The sequence below is a fragment of the Pseudorasbora parva genome, chromosome 12 (assembly GCF_024679245.1).
Source record: "Pseudorasbora parva isolate DD20220531a chromosome 12, ASM2467924v1, whole genome shotgun sequence".
Lineage (NCBI taxonomy): Eukaryota > Metazoa > Chordata > Actinopteri > Cypriniformes > Gobionidae > Pseudorasbora > Pseudorasbora parva.
The window spans coordinates 27,181,534-27,197,667 of record NC_090183.1 but is presented as its reverse complement, the minus strand read 5'-3'; the positions used below and the strand labels follow the sequence as shown (position 1 = coordinate 27,197,667).

The following is a 16,134-nucleotide window of genomic DNA, read 5'->3' as shown; positions in this document are numbered from 1 at the left end:
GAACATTAGCAGGGGCTCCATTTGAAAACATCAGCTGTAAAATAAGTTGTGATAAATATGAATAAAAAAATAATAAAACCTTATGACTTGTCATGATGAAAATTTACTTAACTTCTCACTATTTAAAATCGCTGAAGATCTTTACCAGTTACAGGAAAGGAAAAATAAATACAAAAACTTCACCCGCATTACCCATATTCAACAAATCATAAAGGCCGTTTCACAGACCCCATCGAAACGTGCCTTAAAAAATTATAACTGCTGTGCATCAACAATGACTTCATTTAAGATCAGTACAAGTTGCTTTCAGCTAAAACATGCATTTTAATCTAGGACTAGGCTTTAGTATTGTCTGTGAAACCGGGGGATAGACTCATACCTGTGGCGTGCAACATACAGTTTGTCAATGGCTGAATTAAAAAAGAAACAACAAGCATTTTCATCAAAAAGGAGGCGATGGAAGAAAATACTTTATTACTGTCCCAGTAGGCATGAAGAACTTAACTAAAAGCATTTGGATGCAGTACAGAACCTTCAGAACATCCAATAAAAAGCACACAACTACTGAAAAAAACTTTAAAAAGCAAAAAAAGTCACACCCTTTCAACAATAGGCCACATGAAAACTGAGGTAAAAAAAAAAAGGAGGAAAAATACAACAAAAATCCAAGCTTTACATAATGTTTTGGGTAAGAAAAAGATATATTTAATCTACAAAACTCCACAGATGATGAGTGCGAACAGTCCAACAAAAAAACCTTTTCTCATTTGGAACCTTTTCTCATTATTGCTTCTGTTGCATCGCTTCTTTGCGTGCAGCATCCTGTAGTAGCTGTGTGTCCACTTCATCCGCAGGAAGCTGTACATACCGCACCACAGATCCACGGATAAAGCAGTTCTTCACCGACAACTAAAATAAAACATTAAAGAGTTATTTATATAGATCTCCTGAAAGTGTTCATCTGTTGAGCACCTGGCCAATCTCAATATAACATTTCACTTTACAGACTCAAATGCCTAAGGGTCTAAATAAAGACCACATTTCTGCCATTAAATGTCTTATCTTTTCAATCTAATGACTGATTATTTGGTTTAAAAATATTGTGCACACCCACATAAAACTTGACTAGCTCTCACCATGTGCGGATATTTCTCTGGATCAGTGACACTGATATCTGTCAGTTTGATGTTTAAATACTGTGAAGGAAAAAAGTTTCATTTAAAAAAAAAAACCCTCAATATTTGCTTAGATTTTAATAAATGTGTGTCTGTTGCCATACCTGATCAACTGAGTGTAATGTTCCACATATGCTAAAAAAAGAGAAGATATTCAGAACGTAATGAGTTTCCACACACACATTACACAATGCACATATTATATTTTAAAAGTAACTTACGTGATAAACAAAAAAGAAAGAGCTTACCTCAAGTCATTCTTGAGCTCCACCACAACATCTTTGCCGACCAGGGACTTGAAGAACGAGTAGAAGAGCTGAGGAATTACATGTTTGAATGTTACATTCAGATTATATCATGATTAAACGATATACACATGTTATTAAACCTTTGAAATATAGTGCAATGTTAGAAAATGAGAGAATCCGTCAAATTGCATGTAAAGCAAATTATGCTGGCTCTAAATTATCGAACACTATTCGGCAACATCCAATGTTAATAATGTATTTTCTGATGGGAATTTAATGAAAAGAATAATAATACGTTGCTTGGCTCTTGACATGGCTATCCAGAGAGCTAGCCGTTAGCAGGATTCGGGGATTATTCATTCCTCACCAACAGTGGAGAACATTAACCAATAAAACATATGTTAAATATAACTAAATTATTTATTTGGTCCCTGCACAATTCTTATACTTGTTTAAATGTAACTATCATGGTATGTTATTGCTCAAAACTTACCATTTTCACGCGGTTTTGTGCTTCAGTTCACATACGTCATCAAAAAGCTGCCGGTATTTTTTTTTTCTCTTCGCGCTTCTATTGGCTAGAATAATTAGGACGTAATAGTCCCATTGGTGGAGGAATTTTGCGTCACCTGTATGCATAGCAGTAATGCTGCCTTCACGTGCTATCGAAGTTTCCTACTTCCCACTTCAGAAGTCGTGAATACGAGCTTATTGTGTTCAGGTGCTTTGTTGTCGGAAAGAATGGAGCACGCCAGGTTCACTTTTGTGCGTCTTGGGAAAATGTTATTTTAACACTATAACCATTTCTGTCATTTCCCGGTCCCAGAAAATCATAGAATCACTGGCAAACAATAGCAGCACAACACGAAAGCATACTGTTAATCACATTCACAATAAAGGCATAATGTAGACAATAAAGGCTGCTTAAAGACTAAAATGTTAAGTTGTCAGCCATACATCCTATTGCATTTACCACACTATCTAGATAGTTAACTTGCTCACTATTCTGGAATGATGGTCAACTACGTGCAATTTTCGATGTGTTTAAAATACACAATATGCTTCAAATGAGTATTAATTTATGTAAATATGTTCTACATTAACGACAAGACAATGAAACTGTTGCAGGGGAAAAACTAATAAAACCTGCCACAGCAGAAATTCGTCTCCTATCTGGCATTTTTGACGGTTATGCCACGCCAATTTCGGGAATTTAGGTATCAAAATTATTTCCGAACTTCCCAATGGTAAACACGACATCAGAGGGCGTTTATGTGCAATTTATAAGAAACTCTTATTTACGATAATTCCGATAGCACGTGAAGCCAGAAAAAATCCCTAAAAAAACTGTATAGTCTATTCACGAAATAATCTTATAGATGCCATGTTATTTTTAAATAAAATATTTAATAACAATGCCATTTTTTTTTTCAGAAGATCAACTTTCACTGTACCCGACATGCTACAAACTTACATCCTATCGCCCCTCCTAAAATCTATGACAATTCCCCTCTCTCACCAGCAGATGGAGGCAAATAATTAAAAAAAGTATAGTATTAAAATTATTTATGTCAGATACCCATACTCTTCTATAATGAACTAGTCCTTTTAATCAAACGAGGTTAGCATTCCACTTACAATATGGGCTCTCCAACGACTACTTTACACTGAAAGCGAGTTTTACAATGCTGAATTTCCTGAGAACAACAACTAAAGATGATGATAATCATATTATAATAATAATAATAATAATAATTATAATAATAATAATAATTTATCATTATAAAGTGCATGTTTCTAGACAAATAAATTAAAATCAATAACTGTACAACACTTGGTTTTATTAGATTACATCTTTTCATTTTTCTCCATTTAATGAAATATTTCAAGCAAGAAGAAATGTTGAAACAGGTTGATGAAAATAATTGACTATATATGCAGTAACATTCAACTGTAAAACATTCATCATCATTTTAAAATCAATACACAAGTTTATTTTTGCACTTGGACTAAGTTTATGCACTTATTTGTTTGAGTAGATCACACCAGCGCTGAAAGGTCTCTTGTCATGGCATACCAATAGAAAATCATTTTAAAGGCCGACCCATCTTCAGAGGTTGCGACGTATCATGATGCACTGAGGACAGAAGTTGCAAATGAAAAAGAAGGGAGTTATTTTAATAAATGTTGAATAATTAAAAATAAATTACAATTATATAAAAAATAAATAAATGCTTTGTAGTATCAAATATCTCAAAGTCATTCTTAAACTAAGCTTTCTACTAGTACACACTACCAACCAGAAGTGTAGAATACTTCAGATTTTTTAATGTTTTTGAAGGAAGACTACTAGATTTATTTGATCAAAAATACATTATTATACAAAAAAAATTAAGCAGCACAACGGTTTTCAACATTGATAATAATGACAAATGTTTCTTGGGCAGCAAATCGGCATATTATAATGATTTCTGAAGGATGATGTGACACTGAAGACTGGAGGAATGATGCTGGCAATTTAGCTTTGCATCACAGAAATAAATTACATTTTAAGATATACTCAAATAGAAAACAGTTCTTTTAATTATTTAATTATGTTTAATAATATTAACGTTTGTAGACTACCAGAGGCATCGTTAGACCCTTTTTACTGGAGCAGAAGCCCCAGTTAAATACAGTTAGTATTACCTTGCGTATTAGTATTACCTTTTGATAAATCCTTATGTGTCAATAAAGATTGCCGACCTGAGAATATTTTTTTCACACATTCACAATATTTCAGCAATCATGTGGTGTGTTTTCTTAGTGTTTTAGAATTAAAACTAACAATGTCAGATTTGCAAATTAATCTAACCGGTCGTACAGGTTTGCAAAAGCCTCTGAAATTGTTCACGATTCTGTTTGATTAAGATAGTTCAAGCACGTGCTGAATTATTTGCAGCAGTTTCTCACACTGAAATAGTAACAGGGTACATCATAAGACGGAAGACAAAAAGAGCACTGGAAGAGGTGGATATTTACATTCAATTAATTGTAAGAAAAAAGTCTTCTATAGCTTGTCAACAACTCTAAACTTTAGTTAAAGACAGTTTTTATCCCTTTATATCAAAAACTGTATCAAAATATGAACACTTTTTTATGGAGTCCTGTGCCCCAATGCTGCTGAAAGGCTTGAAACATGTCTGGTTTTTACTGTATTTTTGATCAAATAAACTAAGCCTTGGTAAGCATAAAATACTTATTTCAAAAACATTATAAATAGTGCCACGCGTGACGCAGTTTTCATTTTCGTTTCCAGCGTCACATTGTTTAAATTCGCGTGCGCACTGGTCTGAAAACGAGGTGCATTTAGTTTTAGCGCATTTTTGGCACGTTGTTATTTTAAGGCAACTGAAAATGACTGTGACATTGACCAACAAAATCCTGGTCTATAGAACAGTATTTTTGGTGTTATTTAAAGGTGTGCATAATATGCATCTATAGGCGGGTACACAATGTGCGTACACTCTACTTATTATTACACACACAGGGACGCGCAGTAGCACACAAACATTTAAAAAAAATAAAAAATAAAAGGATTCCTCTCTTGAGAAGCATTCAGCTCGCAAATTCTGCCATGTAAATAGCGAATCCGCCATAGTGTAAGCACAACTGGCTTTTAAAGGGAATGGGAGATGAGACTCTGATTGGTTTATGGCACTTTACGCCCAACACACACCCATGACTCACAAAAAGACATGGTACAACCCTTTAGGACCATGTGCAATGCCGACCGTTTTTAAGTCGTTAAACTAGAAGAAGTGGATTTGGACACGCCCTAAGTGCACCTGCACCGTGCGCTTCAGACCATACGCTCAGATTGTTAAAATAGGGTCCCTAGTCTACAGTCTTCTGCAAGGAAGGAATGTGGATCATATAGTTATTATACCATCTTTGGGTTGGCCTGGTCTGGTTTGCGGTCGTATCTTGGATGGGAGTTCTGAGCTGTCTCTGTAGTCTCGGGGCTTTGGTTGAAGCTCTTGTGGCTGACCAGGGCGAGACTTCATAGGCACTGGAGGTCTGTTAGGCCCAATCATGCCCCCTTCAGAGCGAGAAGGCACCACAGGCTTCTTGGTGATGTTCTGAGGTTGTAGGCCGCTGCTCATGGTGCTTGCGGCTGATGATGACTGAGGTTTGGTTTCAGAACAAGTGAAGGATCGATAGCGAGGGGTCGGAACAGGGGGCTGACGGTCGACATCAAGGTCTGTTTTGGGAAAGGAGAAGTGAGGATCTAGAGGAGAGAGATGGTCTTTCCCTCCTCGTGATCCAGTCATTGAGCCATAAAGTGGATTGTCAAACATCTCTGGAGGTTGCCCGTCCTCAGATCTATAACCAAAAACAAACATGCAAAATTGAATTTAGTAAATTAATAGACAATAAGTATTCCAGTATTAACTGGAATCACTTTAATGCTAAATATCAAGTGTTTGTTTGTACAGTTTTTTTGTTTTGGTAATCAAAAATAATTTCAACAGCATTTTTTATAAACATTCATTTAAATAAAAAATATTAAGCAACACACCATAATTAAAGTGATCTTTTTCTTTATGATGGCTGACATCCAATAAATGGCAGATGTTAAAATTCTAGCTTCCTGTTATCATTGTTTAAATGCTAAAAGTGAATTAAGGGAACAAAACATACCATAATATACAATATGAAAAATTGATTAATTCTGATATTTGATAAAGATTACATTTAACACTTTTTAAACTATAGTGATTAACTTTGAGAGCTACATGACAGCAAAAACGGTCTAAAAGTAAATGAATGATCATGCACGATAAGTATCAAACATACTGATCAATTAAAAACTCTTGAATTTGGCAGATAACCTTTGTTATCTTTGACTAAATCAAAGACCTTTGATGATGACATAACAGATATATTGATAAGATAATGGTGATAAAAATGTTGAAATATACTTACATAGGGTTTGATGTCTTTGTGGTTGGGCTGGATGTAGCATGGTCATAACTAGTCTTTTTTGGGGAGAGATTGCCATGCGTCATGTCCTTTGATGAATGTCCAGAGGATGGCCCTGTTCTTGGGGGTATAATGTTGCTGGGGCCCCTGTCTGCCTGGTTATTGCTCTTGTAGCCTACACCCATATAACTGGGGTTAGTTATATCAGTGGTGAGGAATGAAGATCTGCAAAAGAATGTCAAAAGTTATTTATTTGTACAAACATAACCGCATCTAATCTTTATCAAGAATGTCAAAGTGAATAAGAAAATATAACATGTCATTTTGATGGAAACCGTAATAAAATAATAACAAAACACTTTGGATATATGCATCTGCTAAATGAATAAATCTAAATAGCAAAGAGGGAAATATTTTACATTTTGGTAGTATCTCCTGATTTGCCTTTACCAGCACCTGGGTCATCTCCAACTTTAATGAAATCTGGAATACAGAAAAATAATCTTAAGGAATGGAACATAGCCAGGAAGGAAAACATAACACTACTCTGGACTGGTTGCATCAGGCCTTGCTGTACAGAAACCCATTGTGCACTCACCATACAACTTCTCTGCCTGTTTTCCTTCGGATTTGGGGAGTTGAATGCCACCTGTCAGAAGGCCTGTGTGCTCACCATGATGGGTGAGTTTGATAGAGAACTCGGTGTAAGAGCTTTCAGCAGAACGCAGGGCAACACAGCCCTCACCTACAGACAGAGAGAAGTGTGATTGTGTTTACATGCATAAGAATATTCCAATACTAATCAGAATATGGTCTTATTCTGATTATGTACACACATGCTATAACCAGATAAAGTCAATATTCCAGTTTTTAGAAACCCAAAACAGTCACGTAAACACCTTATTCAGAATATTCACCGTGGCTAAACAATCGTTTTAGCATTTATTCAGTTTATTTGGAATATTGGGATTTCATGTTAACAGGAATATTGCAATAGTTGTGGTGCATGTTCAACAGATGTTAAGAGTTTTCCTAATAAACTATAAGCCTTAAAAATCAACTCAGAAAATGATGTGCTTGCAAACAGCTAAAAAATACAGCCATGTGAGTGCTAGTAAAAATTTAACACATTTTAGGTAGTCTTACCATATGACTCATCACAATCTGTAGATTTAACACAGATGAGGATGTGCTGATCAAGGAGGTATTCTGGGTCTGCAATGATGGGCGTTAGCTGCAAAGTGATTTCACAAAGATAATGTAAACGTGATGGCTGAGCTTTCAATATACAGTATATATATATATATATATATATATATATATATATATATATATATATATATTTCTCAAATAGAGTTTTTACCTCAACTTGTCCCCCAAATCGTACTTTTATTGAACCCTCTGTGTTCTCTTGGTTATCGCCTTCAGGGCTCTTCACAAACCCTAAAAAACAAATTAGAAGTATTTATCTTCACTTTTCTTTTTTAGCAGTAACAAAATGCGATCTTACAAAGAAAAAAGTGGGATTCAAATATATTGTGATCATTTAAGATATAAGAGAATATATAATGGATATAGCTCCTCACTCTCCAGGCAGCTTGAGTGATACTCAATGAAGAACTTGGTCTTTGATTTAGTCAAAAGAACAGCCACACAGTTCATGATCTTTATAGCACCCTGAGCATCTGTTGACAAATCTGTAAAGAGCAAAATATATAATAATTAGTGCATCAGTACAATGAACAATGCAGCTGGCCAGAATACAAAGTTTCTCTAATTTAAAGGGATTGTTGCCATAGTAAAATATTTACAACATCATACCATTTTTTGAGACAAACTGAGAAGTCACACCAACATCAAATGTGGCAAATACAGGGGAATGGTCACTTGTCATGATATCATTGGTGCATCCTAAAAAAAATCAAAGCGTAATACTGGTTAATGTAATGATGTCTTTTATCTGCATTGAACTTCTTATACAATTTAAAAATTGTATTTTAAATTTATTCAACTAACCATATGAGTTGCAAACCACATGTACCATAGGGTAGGACTTACGAAGCACCCGATCACACCATGAAGGCAAATTGTATTTTGTCTGTTTGTGAAATAAAACATTTATGTCAAGAGGATTTTTAGCATTAAATTCAATTTAATAATAGATCTGCTCTATGGGAATGGTTGTTCAAATGTATGGTGGCTTTCACGCTATACCCCTGTGGCTTTGGCTTTAGTGTAGGCATATCTCTCCCGTGTGTCTCTCTCAAAACGATACGTGGGGGCAAATGTAATCTCCTCCTCCACTGTAAAGTAAAACATATGAATGGAATGGACCATATATATGTATACTACAGTGAAAAGGTTTGGGGTCAGCAGGATTTTACTTTTGGATAAAAAAGAATACTTTTATTGAGTACGTATGCATGAAATTGGTCAAAAGAGAAAGTAAAGACATTTCAAACCTTTTTTAACTTTATATTCATCAAAGAAAATGTATAACTGTTTCCACTAAGGAATATTAAGCAGCACAACTGTTTTGTTGTCACTAATAATAATAAAAATCTTATTGTATCTTAAGCATCAAATCAGCATATTATAATGATTTCTGAAAGATTATGTGACACTGAAGACTGGAGTAATGAATATGTTATATGTGTATATATATATATATATATATATATATATATATATATATATATATATATATATATATATATATATATATATATATATATATATATATATATATAATACACATAATGATTTTTGGAAAAATAAAAATCTTACCAACCCCAAACTTTTGAACATTAGTGTATGTGTTTCTTCTAAATTTAGGTAATACTACCGTATAAAGTGTTTTGATGTTAGCAGACTAAGTATGCAAAATGATAATACAAACTATCAAAAGAAAAGCCTAAGACCCCTGGTATCGGTTAAAGTTGGTAAACCTCTTAACTACTTAAATTAAATTACTCTTGTATCCAATCCCATCTGTGTAGAGAAACTACTATTACTAACTTTGTTTGAGCTCTATTTGAAGCATCGTTGGCTCAACTAAAAGTGTTTTGGCTAGGACTGTTTGGACTAGGGACGGACAGTTAATAACTTTGTAGTTGAGTAATGAGTTAGTCAAAAAATTTATTGTTAATGGTAATTGAAAATAACAAGTAAATTATGCACAAATGTTACATCACCAACACTAGTTTCAAAATAAAAACAATATAACTTAACAATAGTTTATTTATAACGATTCTATGGGCACAAAAGTCTGTTGTGGTCAGATCTGATTCTGTGTATCTGCAGAGTTTAGGTCAATGAAAGAGAGGTGTTCTCACCGTATTCTAAGAAGACCTTTTTCTCTTCCCTCTCTATGCTCAGCTGATCTCTGGCCAGCAGTTCCTGATACTGCTGCTGTTTGATCTTCATCACAATGTTCTCAGCTTCCTGCAAAGAGCAAACCACCATGCAAAAGTTCTGTCTTTTCCTGTCAGTTGATGCCAGGAGCGGCAGTACGTGACAGCTCGTCTTAATAGAGGAACTGCCTTTTCTGAATACAAGCAAGCTCGCTAAACCACAAAGGCAGTTCATACCTCAAAGTATCATAATGTGGGTCACTGATACATAATTTTTTTAAATCAACATATAGAGTTAAATTTACAAAGTGTAAAAATGTCAGTTCATTTTTACAATAGATCATGGTTCTGCAGTGTGTAATAATAATAATAATTTTTAAAAAAACGTATTAGTTAGAAAATAAAAAGTAATTGCTGATTTGAACCAGTAAAAATCAACTTAAATATTTTTGTTCATCTATTAAGTACCAGGTAATCTTTTGAACTTATTGTCTAGACAACAAACAAAAAAACACAACCAAAACAACATGTTGAGCCAACTTGAAAAAATAAGGTAACCTATCACACTCAACTTTTTAAGTTAACTCAACTAATTTGCTCTAGTTAAAGTCAGCTTAAAAACTTTTGTTACTGTAATGAGTACAGGTAGTCTTTATAACTTACAACTTTTTGTCAAGACAACCAAAGATTGTTTAGAGTTCAAGCAGCTGCACTTGATTTTTAAAGTTAACATGACATGGACATCACCTAAAACTAGATGCACACAGTTTACCCATCTCACCCAGGCAAATAAGTTGCAATGAGAAGAACATATAGCTCTACACTGCAGAACATCTCATGTCAGCACAAATCTCAAACATGGCAATGATCAACCATTGCAATTCAGTAAAAATATGAACTCTGAAACATTTGACAGATAACAGTGACAACTGCAGCAGAATAAATAAAGCCAATTAAAGGTGCAGTGTGTAATATTTATGAGGCTCTATTGACAGAAATACAATATAATAACTATGTTTTAAGAATTGCATAAATGCCTTACATAATGAACCATTATGTTTTTATTAGGGCTGTCAGACGATTAAAATATTTAATCGTGATTAATCGCAATTTAATCGCAGATTTTTATATGTTGTAAATGTATCTTAAATTAAGTTTGAATTAAGTTTTTAATACTCTAATCAACATGGGTAGGCTATATGGACAAATATGCATGCTTTATGCAAATGTATGTTTATTATTAGTGAAACCATACTTATTCAATAATAATCAATAATACAGCATGAAGACTAGACATATATCAAAGGTCATAGATGTTTATCAAAGAACTTGTTCATATCTTTTAAGCCTAAGCTTAAAAATTCAGAATAAGCAGGGATTTCTCGAATTTCAAGAATATAAATAAAGGTAGTATTACTGGCTGTTTAGTTTAGTTTTCACCAACAGGGCACACAGTTCGTGTGAAACATTGGTGATGTGAAAGCTGTCATGTGGACCTGGGAGCGCAGCAGTAACACACCATACCTGGAGGAGGTCCATATTCCACGAGTAGGAATATAGTGCGGACCCTTTAAGAGACGCGCGCTCTCTATTAAACTGCCGGTATTTTGTGTGTGAGCACCGAATTGTGCCGCGATTCACCCGAACAGTGGGAGAAACACGGACTCGGGAGCGCTCTTGTTCAGAAAAGTAACCTGTGCATTCGTTTTAGACGACTGTAATGCATTTAGTTTAATAAAACACATGTACTGTAAGTGGTGATGTGTCAATGATTTACCTCAGACATGAGCGAGAATGAGCTTCAGTGTATTCACGCATCGCGCTCGGACAGCAGAGAATGTGCTCAATGTAAACAGACATTTCTTCCGACCTGGAGTCTAATACGGTTAAACAGAATAATATGGTAGCTTATACGCAATAACTGGTTAACACTTTTGGATTAGAATATTAATGTTAACCATTTTCTTTCCCTATTAATGTTTGCTGCTGCATTACGTTTATGGCTTATCTCGATTTCTCCAACTACGGGCTATGCCACGGATAAAACCGAAAATGCGTGCTGCGTTAACGCACGTTAATAAATTTAGTGCCGTTAAAATGAATTCGCGTTAACGCGTTATCGAAAGGGGAGGTGAGCAGTTGAAATTCGCAACCTCACCGCTAGATGCCACTAAAATGTACACAATGCACCTTTAATACAAATAAATAATCCTAATTTTCTCAAGCTGCAATGCATGCTGGGAACTGGCACAACACTGTTGAATGTAAAAATGTTTATTCAAATAACTCAATTTGTAAAGTTGGGACAACCTTTGGACAAGTTTTGAACAAATACATGAGAATCTAAGTAATGTCAACAAAAATAAAACTTTTGTTAGCAACATTTTTTTTCAACAAATGTAAAAGAGCTTGAAGAAAGATTATTTGGGATCATTTGGGAGTCACTTTATTATCTTGATTGAACTAAACAAGAATGCTCAAAACATCTTGCAAACAAAAGTTTTCTCACATATTTGTACAAAACTTAAATGTTGTCTCAACTATCTAAATTGAGTAATCTGAACAAACTATTTTACATTTAACAATGTTGTGCCAGTTCCCAGCATGCTTGAAAAAATTATTATATAAAAATTATTTACTGTTATTTAGCTGTCATTTGGTTCAGATTTCATATTTTAACTGAACTGTTGATCATCACCATGTTTGAGATCTGTCTGCTGAGGTATATGTTCTTCTCATGGCAACTTTTGTAACTTATTTACCCGGGTGAAATGAGTAAACTGCGTGCCTCTAGTTTTAAAAGACAAATGACGTTCATGTCATGTAGCTAACTTTAATAAAACATGAAGATGTAATTTGTAGATTGCAGCTGCTTGCATTGCTAAAATTCTTTGGTTGTCTTGACAAGAAGTTTTATTTCACCCCAGTTGCAAAACTGTTCTAGTTATCTTTTTGATATTATAGGCCAGATTTACTAACAGATTGCGCCAATGCAAACCCTCTTTTGGTATTAAAAAACTACTGTTAGGATTTACTAAAGACATACGGTGAAAAATGAACACTAAAAAGTGCGGACACAGTTATTTTTGACCTTACTGCATATGCATTTGTAGGAGTTTCATTTTCATACGCAAAATTTATGGGAGTAGAATATTTAAATTAATCATGCAAGGTGATTTACAAAGGTTTGCGCTCGTCAATTTACTGGTGTTCGCACCATTATTTACCGCCCAAGAAAGCATGTTTTAAACCAAATGCTAACTGGTAGATTGTGTTGGTCATTATGGCAATGATCCATTGATCTTTGCAGTAGATCACATGCAGAATTTTCCACTCCCATCAACGCATTTTGTGGTTGCGCTCTCATGCTAATTTGCCTTGTTTAGTAAATCTGGCCCAAACTTTCCAAATGAAAGAATTGTCATCCTTTATCTAGATGCATTTACTGGAAAAAGAATGTTTGCTGATAAACATTAATTTGACCCTACCTGTGATGGTAATTCAACCCTATAATTCAGATCCCCCAGCCAGAAGAGGTGTGTGAAGCGATGTGTGATGTCAAAAGGATTAAGTTTCTTATCTCCAAGATTCAAAAAACGCAGAATACTGATGTAGTTCTGGTTTCGCCTAAAAAAAGGGACAGGAATCAGGTTACTAAATTTGATATGATTTATTATTCATGTGTATTTTATATCAATGTCGCATTTGTCACACAGGCAGGTTTTTGGGTTGTGGCTTACCTCAGTTTCTTTTCACTTCCTGAGGTCAGGTGACTGTTGACAAACCCAAAGGAGGTTCTATTAAACATAAAAGACACCCCCACTGCTCCTTTATTCCCTTTAAACACACATGTACAAACATAATTAGCTTTTTACATACAACAAAGTAGGATATATAGCTCGCTTTACATTTCCTATAAAATGTATTTTGGAAAAAAGATATAAACAAACCCAGAGCATTAGCTATCCCGGTCTTAACACTATCCGAGAAGACGTGAGAGAAGCGGTTCTCATGTTCCGGCTTGGCTAGAACCACAATTCGTATACTCCACAGTGTCTGAGTGGCTATCTGTTAAAAACCAAACACATATGTCATCATTTAGCTTATATGATGGTCATTTAACACATTCATAGACATTGTCAGGAGTCATAACTTACATAGCATGTCATTATTGCACATAGAATATACACTCACCTAAAGGATTATTAGGAACACCTGTTCAATTTCTCTTTAATGCAATTATCTAATCAACCAATCACATGACAGTTGCTTCAATGCATTTAGGGATGTGGTCCTGGTCAAGACAATCTCCTGAATTCCAAACTGAATGTCAGAATGGAAAAAAGGTGATTTTAAGCAATTTTGAGCGTGGCATGGTTGTTGGTGCCAGACGGGCCGGTCTGAGTATTGCACATCTGCTCAGTTACTGGGATTTTCACAGACAACCAGTTCTAGGGATTACAAAGAATGGTGTGAAAAGGTAAAAGCATCCAGTATGCAGCAGTCCTGTGGACGAAAATGCCTTGTTGATGCTAGAAGTCAAAGGAGAATGGGCCGACTGATTCAAGCTGATAGAAGAGCAACTTTGACTGAAATAACCACTCATTACAACCGAGGTATGCAGCAAAGCATTTGTGAAGCCACAGCACGCACAACATTGAGGCGTATGGGCTACAACAGCAGAAGACCCCACCGGGTACCACTCATCTCCACTACAAATAGGAATAAGAGCCTACAATTTGCACGAGCTCAACAAAATTAGACAGTTAAAGACTGGAAAAATTTAGCCTGGTCTGACAAGTCTCGATTTATGTTGAGATATTCAGATGGTAGAGTCAGAATTTGGTGTAAACAGAACGAGAACAGGGATCCATCATGATTTGTTACCACTGTGCAGGCTGGTGGTGGTGGTGTAATGATGAGGGGGATGTTTTCCTGGCACACTTTAGGCCGCTTAGTGCCAATTGGGCATTATTTAAATGCCACGACCTACCTTCCATCCCTTTATGACCACCATGTACCCATCCTCTGATGGCTACTTCCAGCAGGATAATGCACCATGTCACAAAGTTCGAATCATTTCAAATTGGTTTCTTGAACATGACAATGAGTTCACTGTACTTAAATGGCCCCCACAGTCACTAGATCTCAACCCAATAGAGCATCTTTGGGATGTGGTGGAACGTGAGTTTCATGCCCTGGATGTGCATCCCACAAATCTCCATCAACTGCAAGATGCTATCCTATCAATATGGGCCAACATTTCTAAAGAACGCTTTCAGCACCTTGTTAAATCAATGCCAAGTAGAATTAAGGCAGTTCTGAAGGCGAAAGGGGGTCAAACACAGTATTAGTATTGTGTACCTAATAATCCTTTAGGTGAGTGTAGAATGAGCTGACATAATACGCAAACCACATAAGGCACCTTCTTGTTGGGTTTTGTGTCACTTACTTGTTTGAAGCTAATGTTGGTTATATCCCTAAGGGCTCCCCTAAGGGTTTCTATCCACTCTTTCTCTCCCAGTGGGTCCTCCTGTGTCCCAATTACATAGATATCATGTGGGATTTGATTGGCTGTGTCATCATGGGTTTTTCCCTGACCCTTTGACTGCAACCAGGAAGTGATGTTTTGTGGGGGATTTGCATTTCCTGAATGGACAGAACATTTCACTTCATCTCTAGTTGGTGTACATTTAATTTCTTATACCAACAAAAAAACTGTACTTACAGATAATATAATAGTATTGTAATCAATAGGCACTTATGGAAGCTGCACTTAAAAAATTACTTTCATAAAAGTTTTACTTTAAAGTAAATTTTAAATCATTATGTTTCAATACTTTTGGATGCTTTGAAAAAAGTACTTCATTTGATGTCTTGACAAACATACTAAAGCACAAGCACCTGGATGTAATTTGAACAGTGGTGCTATTTGACATTACATTTTAAGTCAATATATTTTAAATATATGCTAATAAATATTACAAATGTGTAAATATATACATGATATGACCTTAAAAATGACATAGAAATGACATTTAAAGTTTTAGTTTACCATGAATGCATATCAGTGCATTTGTCAGTACACTTTAGGCATATTTCAGAGACAACAGAATTATAAAATTATATATAAGAATGTATGAAAGTCCTTGACAGTGGGTAAAGAAAACACTTGCAATTCATATACATTTAAAAAAATTTCATTTAACTGTAACTGTAAATGACAAAGTGTTCACAAGCATTACATTTAGTTAAAACTTAAGTATAGTCTTTAAAGGTATGTTATTTCTGTAATAAGTTCTCTTCTTTAAAAAAAAGTTCTATTATTTTTTCATAAGTAATTTTGATTGTTAAAAAAACAGATATCTTGTGCTTCACAATATTTTGTGTTTC

At 35.0% G+C, this 16,134-nt stretch overlaps 2 protein-coding genes across 2 annotated transcripts in view; both read right to left on the bottom strand.

Annotated features, from left to right (window-relative positions):
* Nucleotides 1-452: 452 nt before the first annotated feature.
* smx5 lies at nucleotides 453-2,002 on the bottom strand. The gene is made up of 5 exons (XM_067458407.1): nucleotides 1,917-2,002; nucleotides 1,424-1,491; nucleotides 1,280-1,310; nucleotides 1,137-1,196; nucleotides 453-909 (listed from the first exon to the last, which is right to left on the bottom strand). Exons 1-5 carry the CDS (start codon nucleotides 1,917-1,919, stop codon nucleotides 784-786), a joined length of 288 nt encoding a protein of 95 aa, XP_067314508.1. The 5' UTR covers nucleotides 1,920-2,002; the 3' UTR covers nucleotides 453-783.
* A 1,241-nt stretch (nucleotides 2,003-3,243) lies between these two features.
* Nucleotides 3,244-16,134, bottom strand: part of inpp5d (inositol polyphosphate-5-phosphatase D) — a 28,327-nt gene continuing 15,436 nt past the window's right edge. Inside the window, exons 12-27 of the mRNA XM_067459628.1 lie at nucleotides 15,194-15,390; nucleotides 13,692-13,809; nucleotides 13,482-13,578; nucleotides 13,230-13,368; nucleotides 9,724-9,832; nucleotides 8,603-8,691; nucleotides 8,405-8,486; nucleotides 8,210-8,299; nucleotides 7,975-8,085; nucleotides 7,752-7,831; nucleotides 7,535-7,622; nucleotides 6,987-7,133; nucleotides 6,808-6,871; nucleotides 6,392-6,613; nucleotides 5,352-5,788; nucleotides 3,244-3,560 (exon numbers count right to left, since the gene is read on the bottom strand). Coding sequence (XP_067315729.1) covers nucleotides 3,511-3,560; nucleotides 5,352-5,788; nucleotides 6,392-6,613; nucleotides 6,808-6,871; nucleotides 6,987-7,133; nucleotides 7,535-7,622; nucleotides 7,752-7,831; nucleotides 7,975-8,085; nucleotides 8,210-8,299; nucleotides 8,405-8,486; nucleotides 8,603-8,691; nucleotides 9,724-9,832; nucleotides 13,230-13,368; nucleotides 13,482-13,578; nucleotides 13,692-13,809; nucleotides 15,194-15,390 — 2,120 coding nt within the window. The 3' untranslated portion in view covers nucleotides 3,244-3,510. The remainder of the gene's footprint in view (nucleotides 3,561-5,351; nucleotides 5,789-6,391; nucleotides 6,614-6,807; nucleotides 6,872-6,986; nucleotides 7,134-7,534; nucleotides 7,623-7,751; nucleotides 7,832-7,974; nucleotides 8,086-8,209; nucleotides 8,300-8,404; nucleotides 8,487-8,602; nucleotides 8,692-9,723; nucleotides 9,833-13,229; nucleotides 13,369-13,481; nucleotides 13,579-13,691; nucleotides 13,810-15,193; nucleotides 15,391-16,134) is intronic.

Excerpts from the sequence above, each read along its gene's own strand:
- smx5 (XM_067458407.1), bottom strand. Across the intron at positions 1,311-1,423 it reads GAGCTCAAGAATGACTTGAG|CATATGTGGAACATTACACT; the intron begins GTAAGCTCTTTC and ends CTCTTTTTTTAG. Across the intron at positions 1,197-1,279 it reads CATTACACTCAGTTGATCAG|TATTTAAACATCAAACTGAC; the intron begins GTATGGCAACAG and ends TTTCCTTCACAG.